The 18998-nt window shown below is 36.3% G+C and overlaps 1 protein-coding gene across 1 annotated transcript in view; it reads right to left on the bottom strand.

The window, feature by feature from the left end:
- Positions 1-12031: 12031 nt before the first annotated feature.
- POT1 (protection of telomeres 1) overlaps positions 12032-18998 on the bottom strand; it is a 112833-nt gene continuing 105866 nt past the window's right edge. The window contains exons 17-18 of the mRNA XM_008585723.1: positions 17616-17721; positions 12032-13231 (exon numbers count right to left, since the gene is read on the bottom strand). Coding sequence (XP_008583945.1) covers positions 13113-13231; positions 17616-17721 — 225 coding nt within the window. The 3' untranslated portion in view covers positions 12032-13112. The remainder of the gene's footprint in view (positions 13232-17615; positions 17722-18998) is intronic.

Genomic DNA, 18998 nt, shown 5'->3' on the forward strand with positions numbered 1-18998 from the left:
AGCTGTCTATGGACCAGAAGTGGGCCCTCAGCAGACACGGAATCTGCTGGCACGTTTTTTTTTTTTTTTTTTTTTTTTTTTGTCTTTTGTCTTTTTTCCGTGTCCGGCAACGGATCGCAACCCTCAGTGTTGCCCCCGTACCGGACCAGGGACCGGCAACGGATCGCAACCCTCGGTGTTGCTCCCGCTCCTCGCTCAGCCAGTGAGCGGGAACCGGTCTGTATGTGGGATCCGAACCCTTGGGCGGGAGCGCCGCCGTGCTTCCCAAGCGGCGCATTATCCAGTGTGCCACCGGGCCGGCCCTCTGCTGGCACCTTGATCTTAAGCTTCCCAGCCTCCAGACCTATGAGAAATTTCTATTGTTTTTAAGGCGCCCAGACCATGGTGTTTTTGTTACAGCAGCCCAAACAGAGTAAGACAGCCTCCAAGGAGGCAAAGGTCGTCAAGTTCCAGTTTTCTGTTGTACTAGGAAGATAGTGAAATTTCCCTTAAATAGCTTACTGAGAAGACCAAGTCCTAAAGCACAATCAGAAAAGGTATTATAAACATATAAAGGCAGTGACTAGTTTTTATATTTTTAATTTTTCTGATGTTTATGATAATTGTCTTTATAGATGAAGTTTTTGTCATTAAGAACCTACCTTTACATTAGCCAAGATTATTACAATTTAAGTATCTCACACACAAAATCCTCTTCTTCCAATGACTACTATATTTTTCTTCTCATACAAGAATGGTAACGAAAGAGCACAAAATTTTTCATTAGTGTCTTTGAAGTGCCTCCTTGAAAATTTTCTCATGATCCCCTAATCTGGAAGGAAATGATTAAATAAAAATTGTGATATCACATTGGTCCTTTTACTTATTTAATTCATACCATATACATGGAATTTTGTGAGTTCTCTCTACAAATAGGAAAAACAAAAAACAAACAAAAAAACACCTATTGCTGCCAGAGACGTAAAATCCTTATTGACTTAGAAAGACTGATTTAGATATTAGCATAATTAAATGTTTGATATTATGTCATCATCATCATTGGTGACTTCTAGTGTGCAGATTCTTTTACTTTATAGGTTTCTCACTCACACCTGGGTTAACTGAGTGTTGGTACAAAGGCTGATAGTACACCGAACGATGCAGACTATCTTCATTTAACTTTTAATTTTGCTTTTAGTCTGAAGTGTCTGTCTCCTAATTCATTGCTGAGAAAGGAAATGGGTATGTCTGATACTAAACTGGAGCTACTACAATTTTTTCTACATAGTGGGGCTCAGAAAAATCTGTGGAATGCGTCCTCATTTTTTTCTTTTCAGGTAATAATATAACTCATATTACTTTTGGTAATGTTTTGAGCTGCATATTTTGAATCAGTGCTCCTGGGGGAAGTTGAAGGAATGTAAGAAGGAGCAGCTGGGAAAATTATTTCAAACTATAGCCTACATTTCTTTTCACCCCCAACTGTCCAAGGTGTCCAAGGTGGGAGCAAGAACTTAAATGAATTTGAGGCAGATTAATACTACCAACCTGGACTCTCTAAAAGTGAATTATAAATCATAAAGAGTTATGCGAATGTATGCTATTATTTAAGACTGTAATTTTCTATTTAAAAATATCATCTACTTCCTAAATAAACTGTGAGGGATTTAAAGAATATTAGTGGCTACATTTTGGTTTGCCAGAATACTAATGTTTGACTTGATACACATTGAAATTAATAGTCAAAAAAAAAAAATCCATTCAGATGAAGGAGATAAGCAATTATTTTTTCTTAAAACACAGAAATTAACATAGACAATCTAAAGTTTTCCAAGATGAAACTGAAAAGGCTTCTTTCAGATGCCAAAGAGGAATTTTCACTTTGGAAGAAGAAAGAAACTCAACAGGAAGAAAATTATGAATAAAGTTTAGTAAAGATTCTGGACTGATGGTAGTATTTTTGGTTTCTTTTTACTTTCCCCTTAGGCTGCTTAAGAGTTTGTTATTAAATCATGTCCAAAAGGCAGCCTGTAATACAGCTCTCTATCATTTCCTTCACTCTTTCTACTGAGAATGCTCATTAAACTAAGCCTTTTTGTTAGGCAGTGTAAGATATTTTGTTACTGGACAGAGTGAAGCCCTGTTTTAGGGCAGTCACCAATAGCTGAATACATTAGAAGTGTTTCTGGGCAAAACTGAACAAAGAATCATTAAGTCAAAGAAATGTTAGAACTGGGAGGGATCTTAAAGATCATCTGGTTCACTGGTTTACAAACTGAACTTATGAACTGTTAGAGGACTTTAAAGGAACAATGGGCAGAAAGTAGGGTTCTTAAACTATTTTTAGTATTTCAAAAACTTAAAAATTTGTACAATTACCCATGAGAATTCTGCATCAATTCCTTGCTTTGGCTTAGGATTAAATTTAGTTATATTAAATTCAGCATTAGTTATATTAATGACCAAAAGCTCTATTTACAGTTGTTTTTAATAAATAAAAATGAGAAACAAAATTTTATTTAATAAGTGAAATTTCACAGGTGAAAACTTTCAAACTAATCAGTGGTGACAACTTGGAAACAAATGGCCTGTTTTATAGATAAGATCCAGAAAAGTGACTTGCTCAAGATTTAGTGAATTAGTGTGAAGACTGAGACTGGATCTCAAGTTTGCCAACTACCACTAGGTAAGGGTTGGTAGTGAGCAACTTCATCTTCTAGCTCCGCCTCCACTTCCAAACTTCTTAGAAAAGGACGTAATTCATACTGCAGTGTGTGAAGGGTCATCCCCAGAGTTGTGCAATGCAACTTGCTCACACCCATGCTGGGTAACGCTGTACTGTGCTCTATTTTCAATAAAATATCACTCAACATTTTATACTAACTTTAAATAACAACATAAAGTATGTGTACTGTTTTTAGATTGATTTGCATTTTATGAAGACTTAAGGCCTTAACCCAAAGAACTGAGGTTCTTCCAAGACATAGTCAACCTCTCACTAGGTTTTCCTTTGGCTGAGAGGAATTTCTGGTAGAGAGTCAATGACTAAGGCAGTATAAGGTGGACTTTGTAAACTGTGACATTGACCTACTTAGAGTGGAGCTGAAGAAATCATGTTAGAAAGCTTGCAGAGCTGGCTTCCTCGTAAGAGAAGTAATTGAATTGTGCCTTGTCTTTTAACCTCTTCAGTAATGATCCTGTGGGCGTGGTATAAGATGTGCTTTATCACTGTCTAAGGATAACCAAGCGTAGTATCATAAAGACTGAGGAATACACTGAAGCCAGGTTTCAGTAAATTTCAAGTACACAGTATGGGTACTCTTTATAAGAACTAAATCTTACTTTCTGAGGTAGATAAGTTATACATGTCACATGCCCATTTTGTGATCTTAGGGTAGAAAGTAGTTTCAAAAATTCAATATTGGAAATTTAACGCTTTCAAATAGATGTCAGTTATTGTCTGTGGAACCATAAAATAAGCATTAAAATATCTCACCAAATTCCCAGCATAAAAAATGCATTTTGATTTGCATTTAGATTTAACTAAAACCATAGGGACTCAACACTAGTAGAGTATTACATCATTACTCTTCGTTTAAATCTCTACTATAAGAAGGAGAGACAGGTATATTGAGTCATATAAGCCCATCCAAAATTAGATCCTACCAAACATTAAAAAAAAAAAAAAAAGTCTGATGACTCTCAGAAAAACTAATAGCTACTCACTAGCCATTTATTGCACTTCTGAGTGATAAAAGCACTGGGAAATCTACAGCTCTATTTGTATTTTATTTGTGACTCAAATAAAAAACTGAAGAGACTTTTACAAACTGTCTACATTGCAAAAAAATTTCCCCATAAAATTTACAGATGACTTTTTCTTCCTTCTACCTTGTTTCAGAGTTGGTTTTTTTAATAAGAAAAAAAATTTTGAGTCTTAAGTGTTTGTATAGTTATTTTCAGATTCCTCCTCCTCAACTGTTACTTAGTCAAACTATCCCCTATTTTAAATATCAGGCCTACTGGCACATGACTGCTGTTTATCTTGAGTTTATTTCTCTGTATTTTTTCAAAAGAGGAACGAGATATTGAGAAAATAGCGTTTGAAATTATAAAACTATCCAAGATAGTCATCTTAGAAGAGGAGTCTTAGTTGATTGATTCATCGATTCTCACTCCATTTCATTCCCATTTTGGTGACACCTTCACCAGACTGGGTGTGAAGTGACCTGGAGTGTGTTGTTGTTTCCCTTTGTCACCACTGCAGCAAGGCTTGCTAGGATGTTAAGGTCTCAGCAAAATAGAAGGATGAAATAAATGTTAAGTCTTCTTTTTAAGAGAGACTAACGATGATTAGTTTTTGTCATCAAAGCTTAACAACATCTAATCTTTTTTGAGGGTTTCCTATGTGCCAGATTGTAAGCATCTTAATATACTATTTAATTTAGTCCTTCCTACCCTCCATGGCTTTCTTAAGTGGTCATTATTATAATTCCCAGTTTTCAAGAAAGTCTAACCAACTGGCCTAAGGTCAAAATGCTAATTAGCTATGCAGTCGAGTTAAATCCAGGAGGTCTTGAGCTAGAATCCAACGTGACACCTCAGGATCTGACACTTTTAAAGCTCCCTCCTTAGTGGTCCAGATTGCAGACCAAGGTACTCCAGCTCAAAATTTTTCAAAGCCAGGCAGATCAAATAAATGTTTGAAGCAATCAGATACAGACCCCATGCTCTAAATAATTTCTTTTTTTTTTTTGTGACTGGTAAGGGGATCGTAACCATTGGCTTGGTGTCGCCCACACTGCGCTCAGCCAGTGAGCGCACCGGTCATCCCTATATAGGATCTGAACCCGCGGCAGGAGTGCCGCTGTGCTCCCAGTGCCGCACTCTCCCAAGTGAGCCACAGGGTCGGCCCTTTAAATAATTTTTTTTTTTTGTCTTTTTCCGTGTCTGGCAACGGATCGCAACCCTCAGTGTTGCCCCCGTACCGGACCGGGACCAGCAACGGGATCGCAACCCTCGGCGTTGCTCCCATGCCTCGCTCAGCCAGTGAGCGGGAACCAGTCTGTATGTGGGATCCAAACCCTCGGCGGGAACGCTGCAGAGCTTCCCAAGCGGCGCACTATAGCAGTGCGCCACCGGGCCGGCCCCCTTTAAATAATTTCTAAAAGTAGGTCTAAATCTTTTACCAGAGGAGCAATCACCTGGGACATCGTGAAAGCTGCAAATTACTGAGTCTTAGCCCTATAGAATCTTTGTTTGATCTGAATCAAAATTAGCTAGGTTTTACTTTTAAATGCAAATTTCTGAGTCCCAGATTAATTACTGTTCTAAAATCACTTTAGCTGCTAATGAATGCTAGAATTCTCAGATTTTAGGAGAGCTCTCAAATATGAAATGATAACTTTACTTATTTTAGGACTATTTACTGAGCACCTATTATGTACCAGAAACTTCCAGATACTGGGTAAATAGCAGTGAACAAACCAAACTCCCTGCCTCAAAGGAGCTCATGCTCTATTGGGGATGAAAAACAGAAAGTATGAACGAATACATGTCAGATGGATAAGAGCAATGGAGAAAAAGGCATGGGTGGGGGATGGAGTGTGATGGGGTAGAGAGGTTTTTATATGGGCAGAGGTGGCCTTTCTGATAAGGTCACTTAGTACAGGGAGTAAACCATGAAACCTGGAACAGCTCAATGGTGTCCAGACTATAGTAACAATACCAAGTACAAAGGTCCTGAAGGGAGAGTTTCGCCACATGTTGCAAAAACAGGACCAGTGTTTGGAGAGGTGTGAGAGAGGAGAAAAATGACAGACAGTAGATAATATCAGAGAGGTAGCAAGGAATTGGATCGTGCTGGGTGGCAAAGGCCATGGTAAGGTGAAGGCCATAGTAATCTCACTTTGTGTGAGCTTACAAAACATGGAAAATAACAATATCTACCTAATTTTTAACACATCTGCTTGGTTGCTGAGGATATAATGAATGCGGAAATTGTGGAGACAGAAGACTGGTTGGGAGTTATGGCTACAGTCCAGGCAAGAGAAGATGGTAGCATGGCCAGCACAGTGGTAGAGGGAACGGTAAATAGTACTGGACATAGTTAAAAGAGTAAGCCATGAGGATTTTTCTAATGGATTGGATGTGGGGTGCAAAAGAAAAAGGAATCAAAGATGACTAAATATAATGTTTGAGCATTTAGAGCTCAGTAAATTTGCAGGGAGAGCAAATTTGGGCACTGGCATGAAGCTTGTTTGACTCAGGACTAAAGCAACATCTTCCATAGAGCATTGAAGGAAAAAAACTGAAGAACACATCTTCCAAATGACTGTGATTCATTAAAAACTGCTTTGTTCCTGACATAAAACATTGAACACAAGAGATTTCTTTTTTTTTTTGTCTTTTGTCTTTTTTCCGTGTCCGGCAATGGATCGCAACCCTCAGTGTTGCCCCCGCACCGGACCGGGAACCGGCAACAGGATCGCAAGCCTCGGTGTTGCTCCCGCGCCTCGCTCAGCCAGTGAGCGGGAACCGGTCTGCATATGGGATCCGAACCCTCGGACGGGAGCGCCGCCGCGCTTCCCAAGCGGTGCACTATCCAGTGCGCCACCGGGCCGGCCCGAACACAAGAGATTTCTATAACATTACCTGCAACAAGAAAAAGGTAAAAAACTAATTTTATCAGTGACATTTACATCAGAAAGGAAGATTTTTTAACACCAGAAAAAATTTATGACTTTTTTCCTGTGGTATTTTATTAGTGCTTCTAATAATCTTTAAATATGCAGATATTTGAGACAGTTCAATCATTAAAACAAAACAAAAAAGTACCTCTCATAAAAGCCAAAATGTGAACTATTAGTTGAAAATTCTCCTGCTCTATTTCTTCCATCTTCAGAACTTACCTTCCACCATTCTGGATCATGTTTCTGCATTTAAAAATAACTACTTTTGATTACATAAATCTTTGTTTAGTGTGTTTAACATAAAAATCCACCTTGTTACTCTTGAGATAAATAAAATATTCGTATCTCCTAATAACACGATGTAATAACTTTTGTTCTTTAATAAGAATATAACCTGTTGCGTTTTCATGTATAATAACTTTTGATCAAGACCTGTAGAGTACGTTAGATTAGGATTTTTGACTATTTTAACACGCCACTCTTTATTTGGCTCTTGTCTTCTTGCCCTATTTCTTTTTTTTCCTTTTTGTCTTTTTTACTGACCGGTACCGGGATTGCAACCCTTGGTGTCCCGCCCGCACCGTGCTCAGCCAGTGAGCGGGAACCGGTCTCCACATGGGATCCAAACCCTCAGCAGGAGCGCCGCCACGCTCCCAAGCAGCGCACTCTCCAGTGCGCCACCGGGCCGGCCCTTCTTGCCCTATTTCTAAAGGTACATCCCATGTTTGTCTTTTATTGTAAATCACCTCAAATCCTTTTTGGATACAGACACCATATGATAATAAATTAATGTAACATATGAGTTGACTTTCAAATACCTATTTTATACTTTGTATTCTTTATCTTAATCTCCATTTAAGTTTTGATCATTGTGCAGAAATATTCATCAATGATTCCAAAATTTAAGGGCAAGCTCATTATTCTAGGAGCTTATCTAATGTTGAATAAGCATATAGGATGTCCTATCTCAAAATAAAACCACAACCATGTCTATCTACTTCAAGCTATGTTTTCACTTAACCTAACTGGTTAATAATTTTGGTTTTAAAATGTCTTACCTTCCCTGTAGTGCTACAAGAGACCTTTTATATTAATTATTTATGTATGTATTAACTTTTATGGAAGCTTGGGACAGAAAGTCACATGAAACAGCTAAAGTTGGCAATAAATTAAATTAAATTAAATTAAATTCTAGAAGGACTGCACCTCTTCATGGAGGACAAAAATTTGCTGAGGAATAAGGTTTATGTAAAAACAAATTAGCTTTTATCTGGGGGTTCCTATTTCAAAGAAAGAAAAAACCATTTTGAAGGTATTGGGGAAAAAAAGCTCCAGCATTATATAAAAAGAGGTACTTATTTAGAAACTACAACAAAATTTGATGTAATATTTTATTAACAGATCATAGGAAGGGTAAGGTTTTTAACAGACACATGCTCCAAATCTTCAAAATGCTGTACTGTCAAAAGAGATGAAACAAAAGAAACTTTCACACAAGATGAAAACAGCTTTCTTTGGCAACTGTGGACTACGTTGTCAGGCAGATTCCAAAACAGTACCCTGCAAAGTGAACTCAAAGCAGAGAACGAGAGGAAGCATACAGACACGTGCACACACACACAAAGACACTATACCAATGTAACTTTGTGGCCTAGATTTCACGGGGTAAAAAAACCGAAAATGAAGTTATTAAGATATTGCTATAGTCTAAACTCAGTAGGAATCTCTGAACTATCCATATTTCACCAAATGGCACATCTGAGAGAGAGCTCCCGCATACAATGATACATTATCCTTATCATTGTAATTGATGCCTAGCACTTCTAAACCCATCAAATGCAGTCCTGAATGGAAGAGACATTTATCTGTACCTAAGATGATCATTACTTTGAAACCATAACTAATCTCAAACTTCCTAACAGCTTAAATCACAATACAGCAAGGAAAAATTATATACTATTAGTGATTAATTTCCTGACTGCCAAAAGATATGGTGTCACATACCTGAGAGCACTGGTGAGTTCCTGCTTAGTGAGTTCCAATATTATTTCCAAGTACCAGGGGGAAAAAAAAAAGATAATTAAGCCCAGATTTTATTAGCTGCCTAGGTATTTTTTTTTCCTGGAATGGGTAGATTTTGACACAATCTGAGATCCTGAGGGGCCAGCACAGAAAGAGATATTTTATTTTCCCTAACAAGATGTCCTAGAACTTTAGTGTGACTCATTGTTATCACAGAACCTGAATTTGTTAATGAAAAGCATCACAGAAGGCGTTCTCCCTTCTTAATTAACATTCTCTTCACAATGAATTCTTCAAAGCATGAAAGAATATTTCAGGACAAGTGTGTTGTGGCAGAGTCCTAGTCTGTATTAGAAACTCTGGACAGATCTCCAAAATTCTGATTACCTGAACACTTCCAGAGGATATAGTGAAACCAGGTCCCAGAGTCTCTACATTTATTTAAAGGGGAAATAACATCAAACAAAATACAGACTAAAATAAGTAATAAAATAATATGATAAATAACTATAAGGCAATAAAGGAACAAAACAGATAAGGATATAATCTTGTGAAAATATAAAATTCCAAAATTAACACAATAGGAAATAGATCACTTAGTCAAAAAACCATAACAGAAATAGAAAGCAAAATAATCAAAGAATTATCCATGGAAAAGTTATTTATGCTGAGTAATCACAAGCAGTTTCTCCATGTGTATAGACATGATTAAAATAAAGTCCACTATGTAAAGTGACAACAGAAAGTTGCAGAACTATACTTATAACATGATGCTACTAAAAAAAAAGTATACATACACATACATGTTCTCATAAAGTATGGAAAATTATACACCAAATTGTTAAAAGTGGTTACTTCTGGGGTACTAGTTAGGGTAGGAATTAGTTCAACTTTACGTACCTTATACAAGTTGTTTCAAATTCTTACTATATTACTTTTTTTAATTAAAAAAATGTCTGGACAAAAACAAAACTTGATGAAATGTAAAGCCAAAATTTAAAACAACACTGAAAATAATCAGAAGAATTTAGCTTTTTTCCCCAGATACCAATTGTACTAGTCAGTCAGGGTTCTCCAGAGAGATGGAACCAATAGGATAAGTATATAAATATATGAGCGGGGATTTATTAGAATTGCCTCATGTGATTATGAAGGCTGAGGAGTCCCACCATAGGACATCTGCAAACAAATGCTGGTAGCATGGCTCAGTTCAAGTCCAAAAAACACAAGCCAATGGTGTGATTCTCAGTCTAACGCCAATGACCTGAGGGCCAGCACTGACCTGAGGGCCAGAGGTGCTGCTGTTCTAAGTCCTGGAACCCAAAGGCTTAAGAGACGAGTTCTGATGTCCATGGACAGGAAAGAAGTGTACAGTCCAGCTCCAGCAAACAGTGAGCTTTATCCTCTGTTTTTCTTCTCTCCAGGGCCCCCAGCAGATTGGATGGTGCCCGCCCATATGGAGGATGGATCCTTACCTCAACTGAAAGATCCCTCAGGATCTTTCTTCACTCAGGCTTACACGCTAATCTCTAAAGGAAACACCCTCAAAGACACACCCCAAAATAATGATTTACCAGGTTTCTAAGTATCCCTTAATCTAGTTAAGTTGACACCTAAAATTAACCATTACACCAAAGAAAGCTTCCAGAAAGTGTAAAAGAAAGCTGGCAGGATTGAGTCACAAGTAGTGACAATCTCATGCTGTGACTTCTGAAACAGAACAGCACAGTCAGCTGGGACATGGGCAGGGAAAAGATTTTGGCCCATTCCTGTGACTTGCAACTAGCTAAGACAGAGGACCTGTACCAGTAAGAAACCTAGACAGCCAGAGCCCTATTATGTGAAAATGGCTTTCTAAGGTAGACAGAGACATATTCAGCTTCTTCTATCCCATCAACACTAGTCTTTCTATGCTCATTTAGAAACTATTCCTAGTGTGCACTATGACCAGTGGTAAAAAGACACAAAGAATGACACACTGTGTGTTGACATGTATAGTTCCCTCAAATAAAACTGCCTAATTGAAGGTGGCCACAGAAAGAACCTATAAGCAGTGCATTTTTCATTATTGCATCTAGATAAAGATCAACTGCCTTAGATTTTCTAACACATGCATTCTCTTCCTCATATAGAACAACGCATTGACAGCGAGAGACAATCCAGTCAGTGGCATCTATAATAATGGAAGTTGCAGAAACTGGAAATTGAGACAGAGGCTGTATACAAAGTACTTTCTTGATGTTATTTTAAATCTGTCAGGAAAAGCCTACCAGGATTCAGATAAAGGGGACAGGGATCAAATCTGGACACAATGAACTATCTCTAGTTGTTGCTCCAGAAACAGAATTCTCCTAATACTCTGGGTTCCTGATTAGGGTAAGGTGTATACATTGCCAACAGATAAACACGAGATATTGATGGAAATCTTCTCAGACAAAACTGAAAAGTTTAAAAAAAAAGAAAAAAAAAAAAAAAAAAAACCCCAAAAAACCCCCCACAACAAATCAAAAGAAATATGACAGTGAGGAAGTTTATTTAAAATAAAAAAGAAAAAGGAAAAGAAAAATGATCTATCATCATGAAGATTCATAGGAAGAGTTTTCCTTTGTAAACCCAGAGATCCCACAGGTTCATAGTGGGAACTTGAGCCACCTTTTGACTCCTACTCTTCTGGACTGGGTGCTTCCTGAAGGCACGGAAAATGTCTGTTTTAATCTTTGTATCTCTAGCACATCATCCACACTGAAGCACACACACTTGTTCAATCAAGTTTTGAAAAGTTCTGAAAATGTTTTGAACCAAGAGTTTACATTTCTAAAACAACAGAATCAGTTTCTCACTGTCTCAAACAAGCTCATAAGCAGATGATGGGTGAACTACTATGAGCAGAGAAAATCAGTTACTCAATTCTTTCTGCAAATAAAATGTTAAAAGCCTTTTGACAGTGCAAGAAAACACACTGACTCCTCTTATAATCTATTTTCAATGTTACTTCAGATATTTAAGGCAGGACTCATCTGCAGAAAACCTCATGCTAGCTTTTTTTGTTCCAGAATTCTAGAGTGGTTAACAACACAGGCTCTGAATACAGATGATCTGAATTCAAGCACGGGCTCTAGCATTTAAAAACTGTGTATTTAGTCAACTCAGCTTATCAGTCGAGCCTGTTTTCTTATCAGGAATGGGTTGCTGTGAAGTTCAAATATATGTTAAGTGCTTAGCACAGTGCCTGGAGTGTAGCCAGCCCTAAATATCTGCATTTATGCTATATTTCCATACTGCTTTCTTTACCTCATAGCATTCCTCAGCTCAACATAGGGCAAATAAAAAAAAAACAGTTGAAATGTGTGCAATTATTTATTCTTCACTAATATCGAAGTAGGCAGATCTGTATCTCTTAGTCTCTAGCAAATAACATACACAAATCTATACTTATATACAAATATATAGAAATATGTGTATAAAATTGAATATTCATGATTTTAAATTTGACAGACATTGTCAGGTAAAAAGCAGACAATTATACTGAAATAACACCTCATTCAATTAGTTAAAACCTGTAATATAGGTATATTTTACACATAATACTATTAAAAAAGGGTAACATAAATAAGTCTCTAACATCATAAACCTGACCATTTTATTAGGTTGAGGTGGAATGGAATAATTTCTAATATCACGGAGAAAAACAAGTAATCAAGGCCCATAATTCAGGTCTTAAAGAAATGGATTTATCTTAAAACGGTCAGTATCAGCACCCAAACAAAGCAATTTTGCCACTTCTACTTAAAGCAAATCACCTTTTCAGAATACTATAGCTCACTCAGACAAACACTTTTTTAAGCAGTACTTATTTAAGCAGATGCTTCTGTACAAAAACAAAACAAAACCAGTAGGCATTATTTACCTTGCACCCAATAAAAGCAAAGAGATTCAAGGCAAGGACATTTTCTAATCCCACTCCCATGCTAACATCATCAACATTGCTAATATAAAAGTCAGGGCAGGAAAAGAAGCCCAACTAGAGATGGCAGGTGCAGAGAAATAAGTGGCTGACACATGGAAAAACCAATAGGAAAAGTGCTTTTTAGTGTTGGGTAACAAAATAGCTTCTCTGAAAAGAGAACTGCAAAGAGTAAGTGAAAAAATAGTCCTTATTTAATACCTCTTTTTCTTTTATTTCCCTGGAAGCCGTCATATGGATATTTTGAGAGTCAGGAACATTGTTAACATACTTGCAAGAAGGCATTAAGATAACATAAAGTCTATTTGTCAAAAAAATCTCAAATGGTAGTTAAAAAGGAAATGTGGATGTTAGTTCAAAAACAGCTAAATCTCTTACGTGTTTATAACAATCTCATAGAAAAGAGTAATGTTTTTAAAAATTACATTTTACATATGTTAAGTTGAATGGCAACATTAGACAAGATCTTCTGCAACTGTGGTGTCAAAAATCTGATAGCAAATTTGCTGCTCTACTCCATTTTCATTCAACACATTATATGACTTGATGAAGCATTCCAACCATGGATATGCATCTACAAATCAAAAAGAAAATGTTATTTAACCATTGAAAACGAACAAATTAACTCTGAAATATGTATGTAGGCACAACGCTTAGCTAGAAAAATTAACATCTAAATCTACCTTGAAAAGTAAATAAACGCACTTACCAAATTTAAGACTATCCACTCTTCCAAATACACAGTGGATTCATGGTGTTTTGCAGCAATTCTGACTAATTTGAATTTTTTCCCAACAACAGATGAAAGTGGTTAAATGTGGGATTTTGAAAATGTTTGATAGGAAAGGCAGTAAGCCATCTCACGCCCAATTTTTTTCCTTTTTTCTGATGATTGCTTACTGACCTCCCCTGTTTTTTTTTCTTAACTGACTGCAAAGAAACAGAACCTGAACTTCAAATAAGCTCAAGCCCTTACAACTGTCCAACTAAAACTCCCATCAGATAGCAGGCACTGAGCCCAGCAATGCTCGCAGCCATAGATGCCATTTCCAAGCTTTGGTTATGACCACAGTAAATCTATTTATAAATTCTAGAGAAGGCTCTTACGTTTCTTCAAGTTTGAGTCTGAAAGGCATTTAATACAGTACTCTAAATGGCCAGGGTGAAGCGAGACGGACACTTTTCTACACTGCCGTTAGAATTATAAACAGGTAAAAAATGTTTCTGAAAGGCAATCTGGTAGTATACATCAAACGCCTACCAGGCCCATACTTTCTGACATGGGAGTTTTACGTCCAGAAATCTATCCAAACAGCCAACACAAACTATTAAACTGAAACAGTATATATATTAAATTTTGTTGCAGGTGAATAAAAATTCCTGCCTTTTTGTGAGTGTTATAATATGCAAAGATTGTCCAGGAGAAAGTAAAGCCTCATTAAAAATAACCAATAGTGAGTGGATTACTTTCCTGACTTTTTTCTGTTATTTCATTATTAGTGCATAGTAAGGCTTTTTGTGTGCTGACTTTGTATCTTGCCACTATACTGAATTAATTTTATCAGTTTTAGTTAATCTTTTGGTGGAATCTTTAGAGTTTTCTATGTATATGACTGTCATCTGCAAATAGGGATAGTCTGACTTCTTTCCAATTTGGATGCCCTTTATTGCTTTCTCTTGCCTTATTGTACTGCCTAGAACTTCAGTACTATGTTGTGGGGAAAGTGGGCATCCTTGTCCTATTCCAGATCTTAGAAGAAAAGCCCCCGATTTTTGTCCATTCAGTATATTAGTTGTGCATTTGTCATATATGTCCTTTATTGTGTTGAGGTACATTCCTTCTATACCTAATTTGTTGAGTGTTTTTATCATGAAGGGGTGTTGGATTTTACCAAATGCTTTTTCTGCATCTACTGAAATGATCATATGGTTTTATTCCTTCGTTCTGTTGATAAGATGCAACATGCTTATTGATTTGCATATGTTGAACCATCCTTGCATCCCTGGGATGAATCCTACCTAATTATGGGGAATGATCTTCTTAATGTATTGTTGGATTCTGTTTGCTAGTATTTTACTGAGGATCTTTGCATCTGTATTCATTAGGGAGATTGGTCTGTAGTTTTCTTTTTTTGTTGTGTCTTCTTCTGGTTTTGTTATGAGGTCAATTAGTTGGCCTCATACAATGAGTTTAGAAGTATTCCCTCCTCTTCAACTTTCTCGAAGAGTTTGAGAAGAAATGGTATTTGTTCTTATTTAAACATTTGGGAGAATTAGGCAGTGAAGCCATCTGGTCCTAGAGTTTTCTTTGTTGGAAGACTTTTTATTACTGCATCAATCTCATTACATGTTATTGGTCTATTTATGTTTTCTAGTTCTTCATGATTCAACCTTGTTAGGTTGTATGTGGCCAGAAATTTATCCATTTCTTCTAGGTTTTCCAGTTTGTTCACATAGTCTCTATGATCCTTTGTATTTTTATGGTATCAGTTGCAATGTTTCCTTTTCGTTTAAAGTAATCCCATTCACACTAGTTACCAAAAAAATGAGATACCTAGAGGTAAATTAAACCAAGGAGGTGAAAGACCTCTACAATGAAAACTATAAAACACTGGTAAAACAATTGAAGAAAGACACAAATAAATGGAAAAATATCCCATGTTCTTGGGCTGGAAGAATTAACATCATCAAATTGTCCATATCACCCTAATCAATCTATACATTCAACACAATCCCTATCAAAATACCAATGACATTCTTCACAGAAATGGAAAAAACAATCTTAAAATTTGTATGGAATCACAAAAGAGCCCATATAGCTAAAGCAATCTTGAACAGAAAGAACAAAGATGGAGGCATCACACTTCCTGACTTCAACATATACTATAAAGCTACAGTAACCAAAACAGCATGATATAAGCATAAAAACATATAAGTAGAACAATGCAACAGAACAGACAGCCCAGAAATAAACCTATCCACTTACAGCCAACTGATTTGTCAAAAAGGTGCCAAGAATATACACTGGGGAAAGGGCAGCCTCTTCAATAACCAGTGCTGGGAAAACTGAATGTCCACATTCATAAGACTGAAACTAGACCTTTATCTCTCACCATACACAAGAATTAACTCAAAATAGATTAAGGACCTTAATTTAAGACCTGAAACTATGAAACTACTAGAAGAAAACATGGGGGAAACACTACATGAAATGTGAGTAGGCAGTGCTTTTTTGAACAAGACTACAAAGACATAGGCAATTCAAGCAAAAATACACATGTAGGACTACATCAAACTAAAAAGCTTCTGCACAGCAAGGGAAACTATCAACAAAGTGAAGAGACAACCTATAGAATGGAGGAAAGTGTTTGTAAACTACACATCAGACAAGGGACTAATATCCAGAACATATAAGGAACTCAAACAACTTAACAGCAAAAAAACCAAATAACCCAATTAAAAAATGGGCAAAGAACCTGGACAGACATTTCCCAAAAGAAGACATACAAATGGCCAACAGCATATAAAAAATGCTCAAAATCACTAATCATGAGGGAAATGCAAATTAAAACCACGTTGAGATAGCATCTCACATCAGTTAGAATGGCTGTTATCAACAAGACAGAAAATAACAAATGCTGGTAAGGAAGTGGAGAAAAGGGTGGGAATGTAAATAGGTACAGTCATTCTGAAAAGCATTTTGGAGGTTCCTCGGAGAACTAAAAATAGATCTACCTTACGACCCAGCTATCTCACCACTGGTATATACCCAAAGGAAATGAAATCAATGTATCAAAAAGACACCTGCACTCCCATGTTCTTTGCAAAGTTATTCACAATAGTTAAGAGAAGTAATTGACCTAAATGCCCATCAACAGATTAATGGACAAAAAAAACTGTGCTACATATACATAATGGAATACTATTTAGCTATTAGAAAAACTGATATCCTATTATTTGCAGCAATGTGAATGGAACTGGAAATCATCACATTAAGTGAATTAAAGTCAGGCACAGAATGAGAAACACTGCATTATCTCATTCATATGTGTAATCTAAAAAAAGAAAGTGGTTCTTATGGAAGTAAAGAGTAAAATAATGGTTACCAGAGGTCAAAAGGGGAGGGGGATTGGGGGAGGAGAAATGGTGGACTAAAGTGTACAAGATTACGCTATCTACCCTAAGTGAATCATTGTGCAGCATATATATGTATTCAAACAATACACTGTATGCTGCAAATATGTAGAACAAAATGTTAAAGAAAAAAAACCCCAAAACCTATAAAAGTTAAACAACAGCTAAATCTGCAGCTGGTAAAATTTGTTACTGATAAAAAAAAATGTTTTAAGAATCAAACTGTCTTAATGTGATTTAGGTCTGCAGTTTCAACGTAAATAGAAAAAACAGCCACGGACAGAAAATTCAGTGGCAGCAGGTGTCAATCAGCACAATTTGACCTGAAAAAGATCTAGTTGATTAACCAAACATTTCTATAGAAACCAACTAAAGTTTATTTAAAAAGTTATAAAACAAAAACTTGTAAAATCTGAAATTTAACACTGAATAAAAATTCATCAATGTTAAACTGGATAAATTGAGTCTGTTGTAGGAAATATTTTTGCCAAAATTTCATCTCTTTTGGTATAATTTTAACTATTTGCATGCATAAACACAGCATCAAATGTGCCTGCGATCAAAAGTGCCTCAAAATATTTTAAAAATCATTTCATGCAGAATTTATGATCCATACCTATTTTATCCCTGCTACTGTCTTCATCAAAAGGTGGATCACACAATAATCATTCAATTTAAATAATTAAATCATTAATTTAATACATTATATACTTAGTAATTCATTGGATTCAAAGCTTTCAGACTTCTAAAAGTCCAAAGATCTGATATATGCTAGGTTCTATCTCAAGAAAAAAAAGTGGGATTGTTAATATACTATTGCCTACCAATTTTTATTCCTGGAGGGCAAAGCATATCCATGATCATATCCATACTTCTCTGAAGGTCATCATCCATTAGGATTTCTGATGCTGCAATCTGGAAGAATTTGTCCTTAAGAAATTTTATATAATAGGAGGAAAAAGAAAACTATATTAATCTCTTTTTCAAGTTATGAATACAAACGTATTTCAATATTATCTAATTAACTAAAATAATCTAGACTATTTCACTCTATTAAGATTGTAGAATTCAATAAACTAGAGTGCTGGTCTGAACTTCGAAATATGATTTATTACTTTAATCTTAAAACAGCTTTGAAATCTATATAATCAAGCTAAGTTCCTCTAACTTAATAACAATAACAATGATGATGACCTTGATAATAAAAAACAGTGAGGCTCACTATTTGTGCATGGGAAAACAAATCTAGTGTTAATGACAGTGCATATTATTGAATATAATTATTCTGATGTGAGCATCACATGTTGAATGTGCGAGTTGATGTTCAACTCTGTACACCACAGATATATACAATCAACTTTGTTACAATAAAAAAAAAAGACTATGATATATAGTATATATTTATTTATTTAATTTTTTTCTCACCTACTAGATTATAAGTTTTAGGAAGGAAAGGATTTTGCCTGCTTTGATTACTGCTATATCCCCATCATACAGAACAATACCTGGTACATAGCAGGTGCTCATTAAATATTTATTTAATAAATGACTAAATAAATGGTGTAGATAGTAGAAAAATTCTCTTTTCAACCTCACCTCAGATTCTTTTCTAATGTGTTCAGTAAAAAGTTTAACCTTACCCTAAGAAAGATATGGCCTTTGCCCTTAGCTTGTGGGAGATAATCTCTAATCCTTTATGATGTCACACCTGATAGGAATGTCCTTGTTTTCCTGGGAACCTTAGGTCACTCTGGATAGTCTAACAATGTAACTTAGTGTGGGGAGTTTAGGGCATGTGGTATCATTTTAACCTCAGGAGGGGCTGAAGACTGAGATCAGCCTCATGGGTAGTCAACCATGCCTACATGATGGAGTCCCAGTAAAAACTCTTGACATCAAGGCTTGGTTGAGTTTCCCTGGTTGCTAATACTCCATGTATATTGCTTCACGTTGATGCAGGGAAAGTAACTCAGTCCACAACTCCATGGGGAGAGGACAATGGTAAGCTCCATGTTTGAAACTTTCCTGGACTCTGCCCTATGCACTTCTTTCTTTAGCTGATTTTATCAGTTAGCTGTAATAAACTGTAACCATGAGTATAAGAGCTTTCAGTGAGTTCTGTGAGTCTTTCTTGTGGATTGTCAAAACTGAGGGTGGCCCTTGGGAACTTCCAAACATGCAATTTGTGTCTGAGGTGAGGACAGTCT

The sequence above is a fragment of the Galeopterus variegatus genome, unplaced genomic scaffold, assembly GCF_000696425.1.
Source record: "Galeopterus variegatus unplaced genomic scaffold, G_variegatus-3.0.2 Scaffold107, whole genome shotgun sequence".
NCBI lineage: Eukaryota > Metazoa > Chordata > Mammalia > Dermoptera > Cynocephalidae > Galeopterus > Galeopterus variegatus.